Raw genomic sequence first — 21,609 nt, 5'->3', positions numbered from 1 at the left:
CCCAAAATTGCAACATCATGGCAACCAAACTACATTTCCTGGAAGCAGCACAAAAGTCTGTCTGAAATGTCACCCAATTTTTGCTTCAGAAAGTATGGTCCCTGCACACACAGATGAATTTTCCAGATGAATAATGCTTAACACCTTAAGCTTTTCATTTTAACTGTGTTGAATGAAAATATTTCTTAAACATGCCCTTGCCTTCTTAAAGAAAGGACACTGCATTTCAGTTAAGTTTTCTGGATAACTCAGGGTCAGTGTTCTTATTTTGTGCTTTAAAACTCAGTCAGTGATCAGAATCAAGTGCCACAAAATGCTTCCCTTCCCCTAAACGGCCCCAGACCATTATGTTCTTTGAGTCTCTGTTTATGCTTTTTAGTTGCTGCTTTGTCTTCTTGTTCCCGTCAACATGACTTATCTCCAGTAGCCCTTCTTCCTCGCTAAACAACTCCCGTTTCCAACCTGTACCAGGCCAGGTGTATCAGTTAGCTATTGCTGAGTAACAAACCGCCTAAAAAAAAGCCTGAAAACTGAGTGTCTTCAAACAATATGCATTTACTACTGGTCACATGTTTATGTGCCAGTCTGTGTGCTCACACGTCTATGTGCACATGTCTGTGTCCACTGGGCCACCCTCTTGTCTGCGTGCCTCCATGGATTGGGTTGGCTGCTCTACTGATCTTGCCTGGGGTCTCTCACATGCTTGGTTCAGCTGGTTTAGGATGACCTCAGCTGGGACCATTGGGCAGTCCTTCTCATGGTCTCCCATCCTCCAGCAGGCTAGTTTGACCTTGTTCACCTGGGGATAGTAGGATTCCAAGAGAGAGCAGAAGCATGCAAAGCTTCTTGAGGCTTGGAAGTGGCACTCTGACACTTGTGCTGCATTTTATTGACTAAAGCAAGTCACAATCTCAGATCAGATTCAAGAGCTGGGGAAATAGACTCCATTTTTAAAACTGATCTACGCACACCAGGAAATCAAATAATCAAGTTCTTTACTCTCCATCCTAAAGCAAGAGGAAAGAGTCTTCGTGAGGTGTGCTCTTCCAAATAACAGACAGTGAGCCTTGGGGCATAGAGTTTATTTCATTGTAGACTCTGCTCAGAGCCCCTTTTGGTCACTTATCTTACCTGTGTTTCCTCAGTAGTTGAAGTTGCCAAATAGATGAGGTCTTAGTCTTCTTTGCAAGAGTCCTCAAGGGGTCCACTTTTTATTCACCGCAGCCTTGCAGCACTGGACAAACCAACTTTGAGAATGCAAAAATCTATATGTTTTAGTTCAAAATTGTCCGAAAAGTCTCTATATTTTGCTATGTTTCCCCACCCTTAGTGGCACTGAGCTCCAGCCGGTCACTGCCTGGATCACACCGTGCTGCCCCACATGGAAAGATGGCTTTGTGTCATTTTATAGCTGCTCCTGTACTCGGCTCATCCTTACCCCATCCCTGGGAGCCATTTGTGCATCACAGCTGACTGCTGAATTGAATTTTTACCATCACCTTGCTTGAGCATGTCTGAGATCACTGCTGCACCCTGAAATTGGAGCTGGTTCCTCCTCTGCTTCCTGACCCTCTGTGATCATGAAATGTAATTAATGAAATGAGATAAGACAGCAAGGGACTGCATACCCTAAGGGTCTATTAAAAACATGCTAGGGTGATAGAGGTCCGTGAACTTAATGTCTAATGATAGTTTCAGGGAGGAATAAAAGGGACACAAGAGGTCATTATGACATTGCTTTTATGTGATTCCAGACACCGCAGGGTCCTTGCTTCTCACGTTAGGTGATAGAAGAGAAACCATCAGAGGTAACACTGTAGCCAGGGTGACTGTATCCAGACCAAGATCTAGAAGGGTCGCAATACCTGGCCTGGTATATGCTCTTCTTTCTGAGGGGCTAAATTCACCTCCGTGTCCCTTCCCTCATCCTGAGTTTCTCTATTGTATATCTTTTCTCTGGGTGACCCATAATTAAGGAATTATTTCTTCATATTGTCTCTCCTCCCCATCTTCTCCAACGTGAAAAAAAATAGATGAATGAATTAATGAGAACCAAACTTTCTTCTTCCGTGTCTGAAGTGCTGCTCTGCTTTTCATTCCTTCCTAATCAGATGCTCTTCCTACCTGGTTCCCTTTTGTGCATCATCATTTAGAAAGTGCATATATCAAAGGGTGTGCAAACACACTCTCCTTTTCACCCCTTCTCACATTCAGTCTCGAGGTTTGCTTCCCGCTGAGAGGCCCCCAGTTTCCTAAGGAATCCAGTAGCACATTTGTGCTGTATTTCTAAAGTAAGAATGATGGTCACTATCCCATAAGGCTTTGTATCCCATGCCTTTGTTTTCCTTGACTAATCATTTCCCACAGCTGCAAGCCGCCCCTCACTGCCCATTTTCCCTGGAGCCTAACTGTATCTTTCCATCTTCCCCTCACCTGCCTTGTAAACCAGATCCCACATACATACTTCACTCTTGGGATGCTGTGTAGGGAAAACTCCAGTCTTCCTTTTCCTGTGTTTTTCCTTTACTCTGAAACTGCCACACTCACAGTACTTTTGAAAAATTTTTATTGGAGTCTAGTTGATTTACAATGTTGTGTTAGTTTCAGGTGTACAGCAAAGTGAATCAGTTAAGCATGTGTATATATCCACTCTTTTTTAGATTCTTTTCCCATATAGGCCATTACGAAGTATTGAGTAGAGTTCCCTGTGCTCTACAGTAGGTCCTTATTAGTTATCTATCTTATATATAGCAGTGTGTCACAGTACTTCTGACACCAGATGTGTGGGGATTTTTCTCCTCACGCCAGGCAATTCTCTGACACCAGATGGGTGTCCTACAATTTAACTCAATTCTGACACTCTACCTGGAAATAGTGTAAGATCCCACAAGTTAAGATCTCAATCCCGTAAGACAGCTCCCAACTCAGTTCAGATGCCAGTCATAGTAGGTTCCTGGGTTACCCACAACTTCTGTCCAACTTGGCTACAAATCAGAGGTTCCCACAACCCGTTCCTTGGGTTTGATTAATCTGTAGAGTGTCTCACAGAACTCAGGGAAACACTTACTTACACTTACCAGTTTATTAAAGGATATGATAAAGGATACAGACGAACAGCCAGACAAAGAGATACACAGGGTGAGGTCTGGGAGGGTCCCAAGCACAGGAGCTTCTGTCCCTGTGGAGTTGGGGTGCGTCACCCTCCCCATGTAGATATGTTCACCAACTGGAAGCTCCCTGGATCCCATACTATGGGGATTGTTTGGAGGCTTCCTCATGTAGGCATGATCAATTATTAATTCCATGTCCAGACTTTCTCCCTTCTCAAGAGAATGGGGTGTGGGCCTAAAAGCTCCAAGCTTTTAATCATGGCTTGGTCTTTCTGGTGACCAGCCCCATCCAGGAGCCATCCATAAGCCCACCCAGAGTCACCTCATTAGAACAAAAGACTCCTATCACTCAGGAGATTACAAGGGTTTCAGGAGCTCTGTGTCAGGGACCGGGGTCAAAACCCAAACATTGAATGGGGTTTGCAGGGTTTAGAGATGGGAGGGGGCCATGAGCCAAGGAATGCAGCCTGCTTCTGAAAGGTAGAAAAGGCAAAGAAATGGATTCTCCCCTAAAGCCTCCAGAAGGAACACAGTCCTGCTGACACCTTGATTTCAGCCCAGCAAAACCCACTTCAGGCTTCTGACCCTTCGAACTGGAAGGTAATCCATTTGTGTCATTTTAAGCCACTAAGTATGTGCCAATTTGTTACAGCAGCCATTAGAAACTAATACAGTACCGAATCTCTCCCTTTGTCTTAGAATCTCAAGAAGATCGAACTGCACATCCTCCTTTCTAAAGTGTGTGCATTTCCGAGTCCCTTGCTGATCAAAAATTTCTGTTATACCCCTGAGAGGTATATAAGTAATTCTGATGATTCAATACATCCTAATTCTACCAATAAGACAGAACATTGAAAATACATATGCCCATATAATTTTACTGTTTCCTTTACAAAGCCTCTAACCAACTTTATTTATGTAACTGTACCTTAACAAAATAGCTTTTCCTCTTCCTACAGTAAATTTCCCTGCTGACCAATACTGGCTACCACTGGCACTGGCTGACTGATTGCTGACCCTACTGACGAGCTGCTGCCTTGGTGCAGACTGTCGGGCGTTTCTGCAGGAAGTTCTTAGCTCTTTCTTCATGTGGTCCTCCACTTATATCCTGGATACCTGCCTGGACCCTGCTCTGAGAAGGCAGGACGTAGGGCTAGGTCATAGGAACATCTTCATTCATGCTTAATGCCTATTACATAGTCATGTCTTGTGCCCCTGTGTGGTTATCCCACCTCGGGCTCTCAACCACTTCTCTTGAACTAACATCTCTATTAAATCTCACCACCTCTCCTCCAACCGCTCCTCTGAATAGCCCCAAATTTCTCTAAAAGAGACCTGGCTTGTGGTGCTCACAGCTGCTCTCTGGCCATTTCAGCCTCTGCTGCCGTGGGCTGGGCAGTGGACCGCTGCCTTCATTGCCTCTCCTGCAGCAGAAGGCAGCCGTGTGCAGTCTCCTCGAGTGCCCGAGTACAGCTGACTCCTGAGTAACTCGGGAGTTAGGGATATGACCATCATGCACTTGAAAATTATATAAAGTATAATTGGCCCTCCATATCCATTGTTCTTGCCATCCATTTCTGCATCTGTGAATTCAACCAATCGTGTAGTACTGTGGTATCTACTATTGAAAAAATCCGCCTACAGGTGGACCAGTGTGGTGCAAACCCATGTCGTTCAGGGGTCAACTGTACTCTCCCAGCCCCTCCTGAGCCTCCCCGCTGTCCCCTTGCCCCAGGCACTCATTTCTGGGTCCGGGACCTGACCTGGCTGGTTGGACCTGGCTTCCCAGGTAGGAGGCGTGGCCACGTGCAAGGTCTAATAAAATATAAGCTGGGGGGTGCAGGGGTGTCTACTGGGAAAACCTCCAGCCTGTCTCACAGAAATCTGAGGCAGGGCGGGGGAAGATGGGGAGGAAAATTTTTTCCCATCCCTACGTTTTACTTCTGGGAAATCCACTTCTGGTTAAGAAATGTTTTTTCCTCATAACTTGTAACTAACTAGTTAGATGAAGGCCCAGCCTTTGCCTTGGGTTGCTCAAGTAGAAGTCCTTTATTAGAGACACAGTGTCACCCGAGGCTGAGGTCACTGGAACAGCCAGAGGCAGACATCCGGGAGGACAAAGGGGTCACAGCTGAGCAGAGCCCCATGGACTACACACTCCATCTCAGATTTTGAGAACACTGTGGGTGCCCGAATCCTTCATAATCAGGAAAGCCCCCAATACCCCATCATGCCTCAGACACTCTGGAGCATCTCAGTGTAGCCTGTCATCCCTTGAATAGGATTTAGGTTACCTGCTGCTGGTTTGTTACTGTGTCCATCTGAACAGAGGAGTCAGGTGTCAACTGTGCCTTCCCCATCCTCACATCCGGGTGCTTTCACATTCCTTGCAGTGGGCTGAATAGAGAAAAGATATGTGCAACCCTAGCCCACGGAACCCGGGAATGAATGTGACCTTATTTAGGAAAAGAGTCTTTGCAGAAGATCTTGAGATGAGATCATTCTGGATTATCCAGGTAGATCCTAAATCTAATGACAAGTGTGCTGATAAGAGAGAGAAGGGGAGAAGACACAGACATGTCTTCACAGAAGGCCGTGTGGAGACAGAGGCAGAGATTGTAGTGATCCAGCCACAAGCCAGTGATCAGTCACCTAAAGCCGCCAGAAGCTGGAAGAGGCGAGGAAGATACTCCCCTAGAGACTTCAGAGGGAAACGTGGCCTCAATTTCAAAATTCTAGCCTCCAGAAGTGAGAGAATACACTTCTGTTGTTTTAAACCACCAATTTTGTGGTAATTTGTTTCCTAGTAACGCTAAGAAACTGATATATTCCTTAATGTGGAAACCCATTTCTTTCAGGAAGAATGAAATTAGCCCAAGTGGCCAAGGGGTAACTCCCCTTGGAGCTGTCACAGCACCAAATTATTGCCTGATCCCTCCTGCCACGGTGCTCACTTAGAGCTCCCTTCCCTTTCGCTCTTACCTGAGATGCTGTATGGCTCATACGGATGAAGCCTCGCTCACACTAGATGCACATGCAGCAGGAGATTTACGGGACGGTGGGCCTGCGCTGCATGTGGTGGTTGCAGTCATCTGTCTCACAGTTCTTGGGTACTTGGAAGACTCTTGAAATGCTTTCCTATTATTTTTTGTCAAATGGTCCTGAGTACTCATCAAGGCCATTATGTAACATATGGTGAACCTGACAAAGTTCAGTTCAATGGCTCGGCCCACAGCTAGAAGCAAGGTTTTTCAACTTAGACCAATGCTCCTCCCACCCCGCAGGGGGACGGTCCACGCCTGGGACAGTGAGAACGTTGTGAGGTGTTAGGAAGCCTGCGACCGAATTTAAAACCAAAAGTATCACAGGCTCCTTCATCTTCATTTGATGAATAAAATATCCTGTGTCCTGAGCCTCTCAGAAAATTGAAGAACGGGATGTGGTGCTTTGCAGACATTAATGTGCATATGAATTACCTGGCCAATTTTACTACCAATGCAGATTCTGACTTGTAGGTCTGGGTGGGGCCTGAGCTTCTGCATTTCTTACAAGCTCCCAGGTGATGCCCCTGCTGCTGGTTTGTGGACCACCTTTTGAGTAGCAGTGAGATGGAGCTGCCAGTGAATTTCTTCACATTCTCAGAAGTAAGCTACTTGGCCATGCTTGCCCTTTGCAATTCAGTAGCAGGCATTGTGGCTCTGAATCTGCCATTGCAGAGGAAACTGGTGACACTCAAGCTGGTGATGCTTAGGGAAAAGTTTTATTGTAGATCGATAACCATAAAAATATTCATATCTTTGGGCCCAATAATTCCACTTATGGATGTTAATTCTAAATAAATAACCCAAAAGATGGAAAAACCTTTCTGAACAATGGTGTTCTACTCTAGCCAGCACTACATATACTAAAAAAAAGAAATTAGAAGTCTATGTCCAATATAAAGCAAATTATTATATAAATTATAATAAATTCATTCAAGGTAATATTGTGGATGTACGTTAGTCTTCTCTCCCTTCCCAAAAGTAACATGTCACTAAAGGAATGAAAATGGTATGAAGTCACAAGGTCAACAAATGGATGGATTAACAGTTTCCACACATTTTTCCAAGGTCAAAAGTATAAAGAATTGGGGAGCATGACTGCAGACCTCTGTCTCTGTTTGTAATGTTGTTTCTTTTTATTGGGTGGTGAGTACAAGGGTGATACTCTTACAGTTTTTATGCCTTTCTGAATGCAAGAAATATTTCAAAATTTAATAAAAAAGAAAGTGAATGGGGACAGAGTGAAAAACATTATGACCTCCATGTTAGGGGTGGGAGAATTATAACAAAACCAATTTGCCCAACAAAATCTGGCTTTGGCTCTTGAAGGCACCAGGGACAATGGAAGGCAAGAAGGAGGCATGGGGATAACCCCAGGGGAATGGGTAGTCTGTCTCCGGAGCTTTTGGAATCCCTCGATCCGTGCCGCATGAGGAGACCCTCTCTCCCCTCTTACCACCACCATGGGAGATGGGCACTTTATTCTCCGGAGAAACTGAGTCACATCAGCTCAGAACTCAGGCACATCATATTATGAAGGGCCAGCTGAAAGCAAGAGAATTCCTGAGCGAGCTGTGTACTGAGCTGTGGGACCCTCTACCACTCCCCTGTCCTGCTCTCAGCCCTCCAGGAGCCAGATGTAGATGCCCATGGGTAAGAGACTGGCAAACTACAACCAATGGGCCACTCCCTATGTTTGCAAATAAAGTTTTACTGAAACACAGTCACATGCATTTATTCATGGATTGTCTATGGCTGTCCTTGTTCTACAACAGAAGAGCAGAACAGTTGCAACAGACACCATCTGGTCTGCCAAGCCTAAAATATTTACTATCTGGGTCTTGCAGAAAAATATTTGCCTACCACTGCTCTAGAGCAAAGTAGATATCCCCCGAGGAAGGACTCCAGATCTTTCATGTGGAGCTTTAGTGAAATGACAGGCAAGCTGCCCTGACCCAACAACGAAGCCCATCAGTTGGCAGATCCTTTCCACACACACTCTAAGCCTCCAAGCAGGTTTTAGTCCCTCACTTTTAAGCACAAATGGATGTCCAGTGATGTTCCAGACTCTCGGAGGGAGCCCCAACACAAAGGAGTGTGATCAGAACAAACAAACAGAAAAGGGGACTTGGAGGAACCAAAAACTATTCAAAAAACAAAAGAAACTGACAATAAAAATATAGATTTAACATCCTCAGAGATACGAGAAGGTATTTCATCCATAAAACAAGAACTAGATACTATGATAAACAAGAGTGAACTCTGGGGCTTCCCTGGTGGCGCAGTGGTTGAGAATCTGCCTGCTAATGCAGGGGACACAGGTTCGAGCCCTGGTCTGGGAAGATCCCACGTGCTGCGGAGCAGCTGGACCTGTGAGCCACAACTACTGAGCCTGCGCGTCTGGAGCCTGTGCTCCGCAACAAGAGAGGCTGCGACAGTGAGAGGCCCGCGCATCGCAATGAAGAGTGACCCCCCCGCTTGCCACAACTAGAGTAAGCCCTAGCACAGAAATGAAGACCCAACACAGCCAAAAATAAATAAATAAAAGCCAAGCATTTGAAGCCCTTTAAAAAAAAAAAAAGAATGAGCTCTGGAAACGTAAGAAAATAATAGTCCAAATTGAAAAAAATAAAGACAAAGTTCAGAAGAACCATGAGCTAAAAAGAAAAGAGGATGAAAATTAGGAGGGAAAATTTAGGAATATTGGATTATCAATTCCAATATTTAATTTAAAAAATTATAAAAAGAGAAAACAGAGGAAATGAAGGTTATGAAATTAGCAAAGAAATACCATAAGATTTTGGGGAATTTTGTTTTTTTACTTATGGATTGTCCGTTGTGCCTGGCAAGGAGAATTAAAACTACCGGCAAGGGTCATGGTGAAATTTGAGAGCATTACAGCAATAAAGAGAGGACTTTAAGCTTCCAGAGGGAAGAGAAACTAAACAAAAGAACAAAAATTAAAATGGATTCAGACTTCTCAACAGTAGCATAGCACTGGATATCAAAAAATGTAAAGCAATGCCTTCAAAATTGTGAAAGAAAATGATTTTTAACCTAGGGTTCTATGTCCAGCACTGTCAGTCAAGTGTAAAGATAAAAAGAAAACATTTTTAGACCTGCAAGGACTCAAAATATTTAGCTCTTATGCATCCTTTCTTAGGAACTACTAAAGGATGTGCTTCAACACAACCAGGAGGTAAAACCAATAGACAGACGTGGAATCCAGGAAACTGGGGCTCTAACATAGACGTGAAGGAAGGCCCAGGATGATGGTTCTGCATCAAGCCTATAGAGCAAACAGTCCAGATTCGAGCAAGAGGACTCCAGAGTTTGGGGAGAGGGCCTCCAGGAGACAGGGAGACAACCCTGCTTGATTATCTGATGTGTTTAAGATGTGAAACATTATTGCTAGATGTTTTACAGATTTGTTAGAACACTTGGAAAAGGTAATATGCTACTTAGCTCAGCAGCAGACAATCTTTACCCAGTTTAATAATGTGGACACTGACTGTTGATTTAACAAAAAGTGTTATATTTGGAGGATCATGGGAGGAAATGGTGGAGTGAGTCGGGGGGACTGGTGAGCAGAAAGTTAATCCTCGTCTAAAATTGATAATCAAGAGCAGCTATAAAAACATATAATTTAGAAATATACAGGTAAATGCTAAAAGAAATAAGGACTGAAAGTAAGTGCCTCTGTGAGAAGGGCTAGGAGAAAACATTGCTATTGCTTTTTTGTAAAAGAAATCATTTAGTACTGTTTTATTGTTTTAACTATCGACATGCATTTTGATAAAATTGAAATTTTGTTTAAAAAGATTATGTGGCTATTTAAATTCTGTGGCTGTTTAACTAGAAAAACTAAGTTGCTTTTTGGAAAAATGTTTATAATATGTTAACTCCTTTTGGTCTGCCAGGATTTTAAAGTCTTTACAATAAAGAAGTCCTCCAGTTGAGAATGATGCACTGGCAGCCTAGAAAAACTGTAGCATCCTTTGTGTGCCCCAGATGCCTTGAGATCTGTAGTCCATGTGGGAGGACGAGACATAGGCAGGCTTGGGCCAGTGTATCAGTAAAGCTAGCATAACCGTGGGAGGATGCACCAAGGTTCAGCAAAAGAGTTAAGTGGGAAAAAGATATAAAATGCACGTGTATACTGTGACTGCAATGATGCGAAAACAGCATGTTCATCATGAGAAGGGAGCAGGGACAAATGAAAACAGTTGGATTTGTTGGAAGTGGCAGTGAAGGTAAACTTTTTCCCCTTTAACTTGGAATTATATGAAGACTGATAAAATGTTTGTGTAAAGCAGAATACACGCTTTTATAGGAAATCAGTGGCATTCTTGGCTCTGCTTCCCTCCTGCAGCTTAATTGCTTACACAGAACAGTATGTGGAATATGACCCTTTGGTCACGCCAGCTGAGCCGTCCAATCCCTGGATCAGTGACGATATTGCTTTATGGGACATAGAGATGAGGTAAAAAAAAAAAATGTTTTAATGTTTGGGAGTGCGGGGGGCAATGCATGAGATCGTGAAATTATGTTACACCCTATCTTAATTTGACTCTTTTTATCAATAGAACAGAAACCCCTCAAGTAACCACCCAACTGGATTCCTTACCCATGGTTTCTGCCTCCTAATAGCTTTGTACATGGATCCTTTGTGGCTTCCCTCTGACCCCTCTATGACCCTGTAGATGTCATGATAACTGGGACAGTCCTTCACATTTCCTAGTTCTGATTGCTGGAGGGCAAGAATCTGTGGGTCAGTTTAGCTTTTATACATTAGCAGCAGCAACAATAATAGCTAGCCCTTACTCTGTGCTGGCCACACAGTAAGTGTCTTCCACTGAATCCCCACAAGAGGTAAACATTATTATTCTCACAATTGAACAGATGGGGAACTGAAGCACAGAGGAGTTAGTGAACTTGCTCAAGGTCACACAGCAAGTAGGTGGCAGAGTTAGGATTAGAACCCAGGCAGAGGGCTCCAGAGCTGTGGTTTTCATCACTCTGCTCTTCTGGAATAGCGGGCAGCAATGGTTCGATCCCATAGCTCCTTATCGATGAGAGAAACTAGTGTGTTTACTTCGTAGATGAGGAACCGAAGCCCAGGGAGACTTAGACCACGTTCACGATTACAAAAGGAAACCCAGTGTGGTGTGCCTTTGTACCCTCTGCCCCTCGGTGAGACAACTCTTTATTTGTTCTTCATTTCTTTATCTCTCTCTCATTCACTTTCATTCTTGCTCTTTTTCTGGCTTCTTCTCTTAAAATGGAAAACCTTATAAGAAATAATAGAAGTCATAGACGCTTCTTATAAAAAGTTCAAACTGTCCAGATGGGCATTACAAAGCAAACTCTTTCTCCCTCCAGCCCAATCTCATTTTCCAGAAGGAGCCTTTGTTAATAGTCTAATGCCATGATTCCCAAACTGCACCAGGGCACTCTAGGCTGCTGCAGGGAACTCAACAGGGTTCCCACGGGACATTCTAAATCTTTGAGGGAAACATAGTGGTGTTCAACCCATGTCAGATACTGTGTAGACGATTAGCTTATGGTCGTTCACCATTCTCAACATTAGATCACATTACGTTCCTTCCAGTGATGTCATATCTTTGCAAATCTGGGTTTTCAGGGCAGTTGTTGTGATAAAAAGCAAGTACTGGACAAAAATCAACATGGACTAGGAAATGAGGGGGCAGGTCCAGTCTGATTCCAAAGTTTGAGAAGATGTGCAGTACTCCACAGCACACACGCGGTCATTAGGAATGAAGTAAACATATTATTTTTTCTTTCAATTTATATGTATTTCAAATAGCTATTAAGTTGTTAGGACATAGATACGTATTACGCTCTTTGACTTTTTAAGGAAAAAAAAAAAAACTGTTAAGGTTTTTGTTGTTGTTTTGGCCCAGGGGCTCCATGAAAAACTTAGTGAGACATTAAGAGCACCATGAACTAAGGAAGAGTGAAAACCTTTGACTCACTGTCTATCCCTTTAGATCTATTTGTATATACAATATCATATTCTTTTGGATAAATAGGTCCTTTACATATACATTGTCCCGTAATTTTTTAATTAACAATATACCATGGCAATCTTTCCAGGTAAACACGTATAGATCCGCCTATGCTTTTTAATAGTTACATCATGTCCACTTACATAATTGTAGTGTAATTTATTTAACTAATGCCCAGGTCATAACACTTCGCCCGCAGCCATCTTGCCCCAAACTTGGGAGCGCCCTCGTCCCTCCCAGAGCATCTCTCCCTCACCCTCATGCTCAGGGCGGATGTGGGCATGCAGGTGGCAAGTGCCCTGCCTCCACCCCTGCAGCCCACCCAGCAATTGCCCCCTTCTCGCCCTGGGGCCCAGGATGTAGGTATCGTACAAAGGTTTCTAAATCCCTTCTTTTCTGTGCACCTTTTTATTTAAGAGGGTGGGATCCCATGTGGGAACCCCCCATGATAAAGTTTGTCACTGTTTGGGAAAAAAAATATTTAGGTTATAACCTTTTGTTGTTGTTAACATAAACAGTGATACAAGGAACATCCTTATGTACAAGTCCAATTATTTCTTCAGGATAAATGTCCAGTGTTGGAATTGCTAAGAATGGTATGCATATTTTAATTTTAGTTCATATGGCTAGATTCCCCTGGAGCAAAACAATAACAACCTTTTTCATGCCCTCAGCTTAAAAGTGCCCATTTCCCCACATCCTTACCAACCCAAGCATTATCAAGTTTTTTTATCTCTGCAAATCTGACAGATGAAAATAAAAATATTTTACTTTTACTTCTTTGTTAACATACTTGAGAATCTTTTCTCGTGATTACTAGATACTCATTTTTCTTTCGTGGCTTGCCTGTTTTTGTGTTTTTTGCCCATTTTTCTAGTATGTTTTGCCTTAGACTTTGGGATAGAAAACAGTCACATTTACTCGGATCATATAGTTAATCTTTTTCCTGATAGTTTATGTTTTCTGAATCTAATTTTTCTTCTTGTTTCTGTTTCTCTTCCTTGACTTTTGCTTTATTAATCAAGTTTTGTATTAGTTTTTGTTACTCTAGTTTCTAGTCTAGTCATACTTTTAAGGGGTTTATTTTAAAATGTCATTGCTTCAAGCAAATAATAATGAAGTATAAAAAATGAAAACTAGAAGTTTTTCTTTACCTCCTCCAAATCCCGTTCTTCCCCAGAGCTTTGTTAACCTGATATATAGATATATAGATATATATAGATATAGATATAGATATATATACTTCTTTTTTAAAATCATTATTTTTGTCTGCGTTGGGTGTTCGTTGCTGCGTGTGGGTTTTCTCTAGTTGTGGCAAGCGGGGGCTACTCTTCACTGCGGTGCATGGGCTTCTCGTTGCGGTGGCTTCTCTTGTGACAGAGCACGGGCTCTAGGTACACAGGCTTCAGTAGTTGTGGCACACGGACTCTAGAGCACAGGCTCAGTAGTTGTGGCGCATGGGCTTAGTTGCTCTGCAGCATGTGGGATCTTCCCGGACCAGGAATCAAACCCATGTCGCCTGCATTGGCAGGCGGATTCTTAACCACTACGCCACCAGGGAAGTCCCAACCTGATATATTTGAAACTAACACTTTGAGACATATTTCTCAATCAACATTAAAAGAATATAGTATGTAGATGGGTATCTTCTTTCTAATATTTCTGACATGCCCTCGGTAGTCCCTTTGATCGGATCCAAGAACTTAAATCTTTCTTTAACTTGGGTCCCCTTCCTTCCTTCCTTCCTTTCTTCCTCCCTTCCTTGCTTCCTTCCTTGCTTCCTTCCTTCCTTCCTCCCTTCCTTGCTTCCTTCCTTGCTTCCTTCCTTCTTCCTTCTTCCTTCCTTCCTTTCTTTCTTTCAATTATTGCTACACTTTTCTCCATTCTCCCCTCTCTTTTCAGGAAATCCTTTTGTAGGAATTCTGGTCATGTGGGGTGTAGCAGCCCTATCTCTTTTCTCTACTATTTTTCCATCTCTTTGTCTTTTTATTCTATATTCAAGGATAGAATTCCTTGAATTACTCTTCAGAGTCACCAGTTTCAATGGTGTCCATTCTGTGATTTTATACTTTAATGAGTTTTTCTTTTCCTATGAAGTGTTGAGAAGAGTGGTTGACAACCGTGCTTTTTATTTCCAAGAATCTGTAATATTTCTTGGACTACTTGTTCTTAGTAGCCTGCTCTGTTCTAGTGATGTTTATCCTCTTGAATCGCCCTGAGGATGGGATACAGATGTTTTTTCATATCTTCCCTCTATTTCTACCACTTAGTCTATTTCACAGGGTATCATCGATCAGAGAATCATTGTTTCTGTTCATTGTCTCATTACTCCAATCACTGTTCAGAGCAGATCAATCCTTTCAGAGACCCAGAAATTTGGGGTACTGCTGGTTTTCATAAATGAAGGTCTTGACTTGCAACTTTTGCCATACATTAGAACCACCTGGAGAGCTTATTTTAAAAAATACCAATGTCCAGTCCCGTCCCGAGGTCAATTAAGTCAGAATTTCTGGCAGTGGGGCGTTTTTTTCTTACTTTTATGCTAATGTACAGCCCTGGTCCAGATGGACTATACCAGTAGCTGATGAGGTTCCCTCAATAATTGTTTGGGAGGCTGGTTCTCAAACCACGGGGTACATCAGAATCACCTGCAGGTGCTCATTCAAATACAGATGCCCCAGGGTGGTTCTGGGTGCCTATATTTTTAGCAAGCCTTCTGAGTGATTCTGAGGCACAGCACAGGTTGAGAAATCCTGGTGTGGCTCCTGAGTTCCCCTGACCTGGGGCAGGCTCTCCTCTGGTCACGTGGCTGTACGGCCTCACCTGAGTGTATTAATGGGAGGAGGGCACAGGTAAATCGGCGGGGTTCTCCTCTGGGTTCTGGACATATGGTCCAAGAACAGACTGAAAGACTGGGTCCTCCCTGGAAGTGGGATGGGTGGCTGCAGGGGTCCGTGGGTGGTTGAGCCCCAACTTTCCTTAGCCCAACGTCCCTGCAGCCAAGCGTGCTACTGTGTTTCAGGCCCTGATTGGTTTTCTGAAGTTCTTCAGTTTCCTCTCCGTGGTGCTTCCCAAGAAGGCCACCCTTTCTCCCTTCTGCTGAGGGATCTTAGGGACACCCAGATAGATCTGCAGAAACCTATGAGAAGTAGGGGAAAACCTCAGCATCTTTCGAAGTCTCCCTGCCTTGCTGAGATGTTTTTCCCATCCATATTTGCTGTACCACCCCTAGGTTACAGAGGTACCACCCCTAGGTTACAGAGGTACCACCCCTAGGTTACAGAGGCACCACCCTCTGGCTTTACTGCCCACATGAGAAGCTGGCCAGAAAACACCCCCCTTTACTTAGGAGACCCTCTCTGCCCCAGGGAGCCTGTGTCCCATATTTCTGAGTTTATTCCCTGTGTCCCCTGTTCAGTGCCCACCAACTGCCTCTACGTCCAGTCCTGCTGCCCAGGGCTTGGGGTTTTCCCAGACTTATGCTGGGGACACTAAGTTACTTTATTTCCAGATGGCCCCACTAGAAGCATAGGCGGCCCTCAATCAGCTTTGTCACCAGTTCCGTGAGTCCAACTGCTTCATACCTTTACGAAATTCCTCAGCGTTTGTCATCTGCTGGTAGGAAATTTCTTTGCCTCTACACACTATGTTTTGTCTTGTTTTTTAGTATTTCATGGAACTCCAGGCTCTTGCCTGTTCCCTCTTCCTGGACCACTTCCGCAGACCCTCACACAGCTGACTTCCCTTCTCATTCAAGTCTCACTCAGCATTGGTGTCCCTTCCTCACAAAGGTCTTCTCCTAAATGGAAAAAGAATTTGAAGAAGAATAGATGCATGTATATGTAAAAAAAGAAGAAAGGTCTTCTATGACCACTCAATCTGTAGTGGTCACCCCATCCATCCAGTCACTCTATATCCCATCCTCCCCCTGGTTCTCTTTCTAGATAAGACTTAAAATTATTTTAGTGCCTTGACCCCTGTCTGGCACATAGTAGGTACTCAAAAGGTATAGGTTGGATGGAGGATAGGTGGAGAAGTGACCATTCTGTTGGACATTTCGTTGGTATTTGGGAAAGGAGGAGAGGTAAGTGCATGAATTGAATTCACCATGATGACACCAGGATTTCCTCCTTCTTTCTTGAAAGTCAGCAATAAAACATGTGATAGCTTGGGAAAATGGCAGTCATCTGGCCTGTTGGTTTATCCCAACCTGTCAGCTTGGTCCCCAAGGGATGAGCTGCCCCCACAACTAGGCTCTGGCTCTGTTCTTACTGCTCAGGCTTCTACTCTAATCATAACACCTGACCTAACACCTGCAGTGTTCTGTCTACCTTCAAGCAGAGTCAAGTTATTTAGATACAAGTGAAAATGAAGAGAAGCTGTGAGGCCCAATTTCTTCTCCCAGTAGGACATTCCCACCCAGTCAGATGCTGGCAGTGGTTGGGTACCTGCCTTTGGTGACACGGAGTCGGGGATCAGTGCCAACATCCTGGTTCAGTCTAAAGATGAAACAGCCTTTGTCCGTGAAAGAAAGGCTGAACATGACCAGTAAAATAATCAAAGGTTATTTCTTCTCAGTTTCAGTTTAATTCAACAAATAGTATTGTGAACCTACTATGTGCTGCCTTCTGAGCAAGAAGGTCTCTCAAGATACTCATGTAGCGAGGTGAATAAACGTGGTATCTTACCTCCCGGCCTCAGGATTCCTCCTCATTTGGCAAAGGACATTAATGTCGCTTGGGGCATAGACTCAGTGATTTTTTTAAATTGCCTTCGGCTGGATGGGGCAATGTGTACCCCCTTCTCAAGACCCTCCAATTTCAGTAAAGGCTCTACCCTCCCAAACACTGTGTGAAGGAGGTTTTTGGTGAAGATGGGTGAAGGTGTGTGGAAGAGTCAAGGCAGCATGGGAGAGAGCAGGAGTCCCTTGGGACTTCGTGTTCATCTGAGGTGGGCTGTGATTTCTACTGGGCATGAGCAAATGGGTACAGACTCTTTACTATGTCCAGGGCGGAGGGCATCGCAGAGAACGTCTGGATTCCACAGAGATGGACATGCTGTCTCTGCCTTGTGGAGGTTTCAGACAACCCAGTGGAAGATGGTGACAGGGTTTAACAGAATCATTGGCAGGATGATGCACCTTGTACCATAAATAATAGAAAATTGTGCTTTAATCCTGTCTCCTTCTCAGACAAACGTTTAGATCTAGAAATCCAAGAATGAGAAAGGGCATGTTCAGAGGGCAATACAAGGCTGCCCTTTTAAAGGATGCGCCTCAAGTCCATCTCATGGAAATTCTGAGAAATCAAGGTTTGATAAAGAAAGTAGTGATTGCCAGGGCTCGTCATTGAGGGAAAAAAAGCCCCAGATTGCCAGATCTCAGTTGGAGAGAGCTCTGTAGTCTAAACACCACCAGGAGAGTGTCTCTGGGAAGTATTCCTGAATATGCCATCAGCCAGATAGTGGATCTAACAAGAACCTGGCATTGCCTGCAGGATTGTGGTTCATGATTTGCTCTCACCACATGATATACGTTTGGCTTTCTCTCTATGCTGGGCAAAGGTGCATGAGCAAAGAGCTACAAGGAAGCCGGCTCATCCTGCTTGGCCAATGGCATCCACTCCCAACTAGCCTGACCTGCTGAGAGGCAGAGACCGTCCCTGAGCTGCCCGTGCCCAGCAAGTTTAATAGAACTGTTCATCCAGGATATTAGTCAAGTTCCTTCACTGTGGCAGTCAGTCTCCGAATATGGCCCCGTCGGTGCCTTCTCTCTTGGTATGCCTGGGCTGCTGCTAACATCAGGATGGGACACCTCCTGCTCTTTTTATCTGGGCTGGCCTTGGTGCCTTATTTAACCAACAGAGTATGACAGAAGTAACATTCTGAGAAAATGGTCATAAAGCAGCCCTTGGTCATTTAAGACACTCCTTCTTAGAACCTGTTGGCCAAGCCGTGAGAAACCCAAACCATTAGGGAGACCGTGAGGTTGATAGCCTCAGCTGAGCTCCTGGCCAACACCCAGCATCATCTGCCATGTGATGAGCCATTGTGGATGTCCAACCCAGTCCAGCCTTCAGATGACACCACCCCAGCTGCTATCCAACTACAACCTCTTGAGAGACCCCAAGTGAGAACCACCCAGCTGAGCCCAGTCAACCCATGGGATACTGAGAGAGAAGAATAAATTGTTGTTTTAAGCCACTGAGTTTGAAGATGGTTTGTTACACAGCAACAAATAATAGGACCACTCCCCATTGAAGTATTTAGGACCCTCAGGTTTTCTTGGGGCATTAAATAAAATTGCAATTGTTCCTTCAACCGCCCTGGTCCTGAGATGGGGTCAAGGAACAATCCCTTGTATCATAATTTTTCTGATAACTCAAATATCTTTTGAAGATAGCTGAGTGTTTTTATAGATAGCTGCTTCTTGTGAATCTGGCTTTCTTGTTCTCAGTTTGGGAGATTTCCTCCATGCTCTTTAGTTGGGAGATCAACTGGAATGACAGACTCCCTTGGAGAGCCACCTGTCTTTGCTATATGTTGGTTTGGGCCGCTCACTGGGAGGCAGAATTTGATGAGGATCAATGGACACAGAAGAGAAATTAGAGTTAGAAAAAAGCATCCAGCTAGCGATTAGAAAATACTGTCAGTATAAGGTCACACCATCCACATCATTATACACATCCTATTGATTTCCTCTTAGCGTTAAATACTTGCTGTGTGAAAAGCACTATGATGAATACAAAGACACGTGATATGTGATCTCTTCCATCAGAGAGCTCACAAGATAGCCTGGAGAGACAATGACATAAACCCTTAAGAAGCTAAATGATGGTATAAAACCATAATTAGAAATATGTCATAAGGAAGCCTTCCTACACCATGGATGGAAATAAAGGAGCTGTGAGTTCCATGGATTATTTGTTTGAGTTGGGCCAAGGGAAAATTATTGACCTGGTCACCTGGGGATGGATGTTCAGAGATATTTTACTTTTCAGAATTATTTTATAACTGCAGAGACCATTCTGTGGTAGCAATATGTTCAAATCTGATCTTAAACCTTAAAAGGGACGTTGCTTGGAAATAACCGATACAAGAAAGACAAATATAGAAAAGTTGTATCCAAGAAGCTTTTAATAGAATAGATCCCAATGACCAGATGTTCTAGAAGAAAAGGAGCAGATGTGAAGTGTCCAGATACAGAAATAGGATTGTGAATAATGGATAATTGAAAGAACCCAGATGTACTAGTTTGAATAACGTCACCTAAAAATTCACAATCCCAGAATGTGACTTTATTTGAAACAGGACCATTAAAGATGCAATTAGTTAAGATGACAAGGTCATCCTCGGGTAGAGTAAGCTCTTAATCCATATGACTGGTGTCTTTATAAAAAGAGAAAACAAAGACACAGGCACACACACAGTAAATGTCTAATGAAAAACCAGATACAGAGGGAGAACACCATGTGATAATGGAGGCAGAGACTGGAGTAATGTATGAGCAAGCCAAGGAATGCCAAGGATTGCTGGCAACATCAGAAGCTAAGAGGAAGGCATGGAACATATTCTCCCCTAGAGCCTTCAGAGAGAGAGCGGCCCAGTTAACACCTTGATTTCAGATTTCTAGCCTCCAGAACTGTGAGAGAATAAATTTCTATTTTAAGCCACCCAGTTTGTTGGTACTTCGTTGTGGCCACCCTAGGAAACTACCACACCAGGGTATCCTGTTTCTCCAGACCTCCTTGTTTCTGCTGAAGGCTGAGCTTGCAGCTTTCTGGATGTCCCGACCTCTGTCCTAGGCCTCCGATTCTGCCTCTACTGTGACACCCCAAGCTTTCTGGCTTACCCTCAAAATGGCCCTTATCCCACTCCTGCCACCACCAAGGAACCCGGCAGGATGAATGCGGTCTCGCTGCTTGGGTACCAGAAAGTGGTGACACTAGTGGTAGGTGTGTGTCCATAAGGCAGTCACTGCAGTGACCAAGCAACTTTCCACACCTGGCTCTCTGGGCACAGCCTTCGATTGGGGTGCAGCTGCCACCAGCACCATCCCTGCAGAGCCCTGCAACTTTGGTGGCAAAGAGCAGATAGCTGAGCCCATTCCAGGTCACAGCATGACACTGGCAGAAAGAGATGCTTTCCTGCAACTCTCTGGGTCCTATATTTGCTGCTAGCCTCAACCCCAGGGGGAATTTCTCTATTAACAGCATTTTTTTGTGCCCTGGAAAGCTACTGAATTTGATTGGTTCTGTGGCTTGAGTTTGAGAGAATTCAGGATCTGTCTTCTTGGCTCGTTGCAGAAGGCCCAGCCTGGCACTTTGGAAGAGATCTTTCATGGAATTCCCCATTGTTTGACCTGGTAGGCTTAGTCTTCCACTGTCACCCTATTGAGCTATCCCTAGAGATTCGCAAGAGCCTCCCCAAGCCCTGAGGACAAGCCCCAGAATTAGAAGATCCTGCAGATAATGATTACACCTAACGGTGCAGAAATAGAAGAGATGGGTTTGAATCACTTCATTCCAGAACTATGATTTCCAATACAGTAGCCACTAGCCACATGTAGCCCCTTAAATTTAAGCTGTAATTATTTAAAATTAAGTAAAATTTAAAATTCAGTTCCTCAGTCACACTAGCCACATTTCAAGGACTCAATAGCCACATGTGGCTGGTGGCTACCATATTGGAACACAGATATGGAATCCTTCCATCATCGCAGAAAGTTCTATCAGGTAGCACTGGTCTAGAGCTATTTGTTTTCCAAACCCTTCCACACATGTGCTCTCTTCCCCTTTTTTACTAAGTGTAGTCTCCTGAGATAAATATTGAGAATATGTCAACTCCATAACACAAAGAAACATCATTTTATTCACTTAATGTCTGTTAGAGATAAGAAAAAGTTTGTGTCCATTTTTAAAAAGAGGGGGAATACTTGGATGTGATCACTGTACCCTACACTACAGAGCAGCGCTCACAGCACTCGTGTTTGCAGATGAAATGTACCTTCCTTGCATCATTTGTTGATGCTACTGTGCAGTGATTCTGAGCCCTGTGGGCAGGAGCCTTTGCGAACCAATGTGGCTAGCTTTCATTCCACACCTACACACTTTCTATCTCCACCTTCTGTCCTTGGCAACAGAGCTGCATTGGGAGAATAACCCAAATTTGGTTGTGGGGAGCGGAGAGACAGCTACTGTTGAGCTCCTGCAAAAAGCCTGAGTGCGACCATTGAAAATGAATGGAATATTATGCTATTTTCTCCTCCAGTTTCTATAATTTTCTTGTATCAAGCCGGATGACAATGAAACTATGTACTTCATTATTTGGCTCTCCATAAAAATAACTTCACCACACCCTAGAATTTAAAATTATGCTTCTGGCTTTTGTTGAAAGTAGCTGTATGTAAAAGTTTCCTGCACTTTTTGTTGT

The 21,609-nt window shown here is 43.8% G+C and overlaps 1 protein-coding gene across 8 annotated transcripts in view; it reads left to right on the top strand.

The window, feature by feature from the left end:
- Window positions 1-21,609, top strand: part of RGS6 (regulator of G protein signaling 6) — a 589,735-nt gene that overhangs the window by 494,755 nt on the left and 73,371 nt on the right. For all 8 annotated transcript variants that reach the window (XM_079914441.1, XM_079914443.1, XM_079914442.1 and 5 more), the window contains exon 13: window positions 10,524-10,634. In XM_079914441.1, the coding sequence (XP_079770567.1) occupies window positions 10,524-10,634 (111 nt within the window). The remainder of the gene's footprint in view (window positions 1-10,523; window positions 10,635-21,609) is intronic.

Source organism: Stenella coeruleoalba (genome assembly GCF_951394435.1).
Source record: "Stenella coeruleoalba genome assembly, chromosome: 2".
NCBI lineage: Eukaryota > Metazoa > Chordata > Mammalia > Artiodactyla > Delphinidae > Stenella > Stenella coeruleoalba.
The sequence above is the reverse complement of the archived record's forward strand: the minus strand, read 5'-3'. Positions and strand labels throughout refer to the sequence as shown.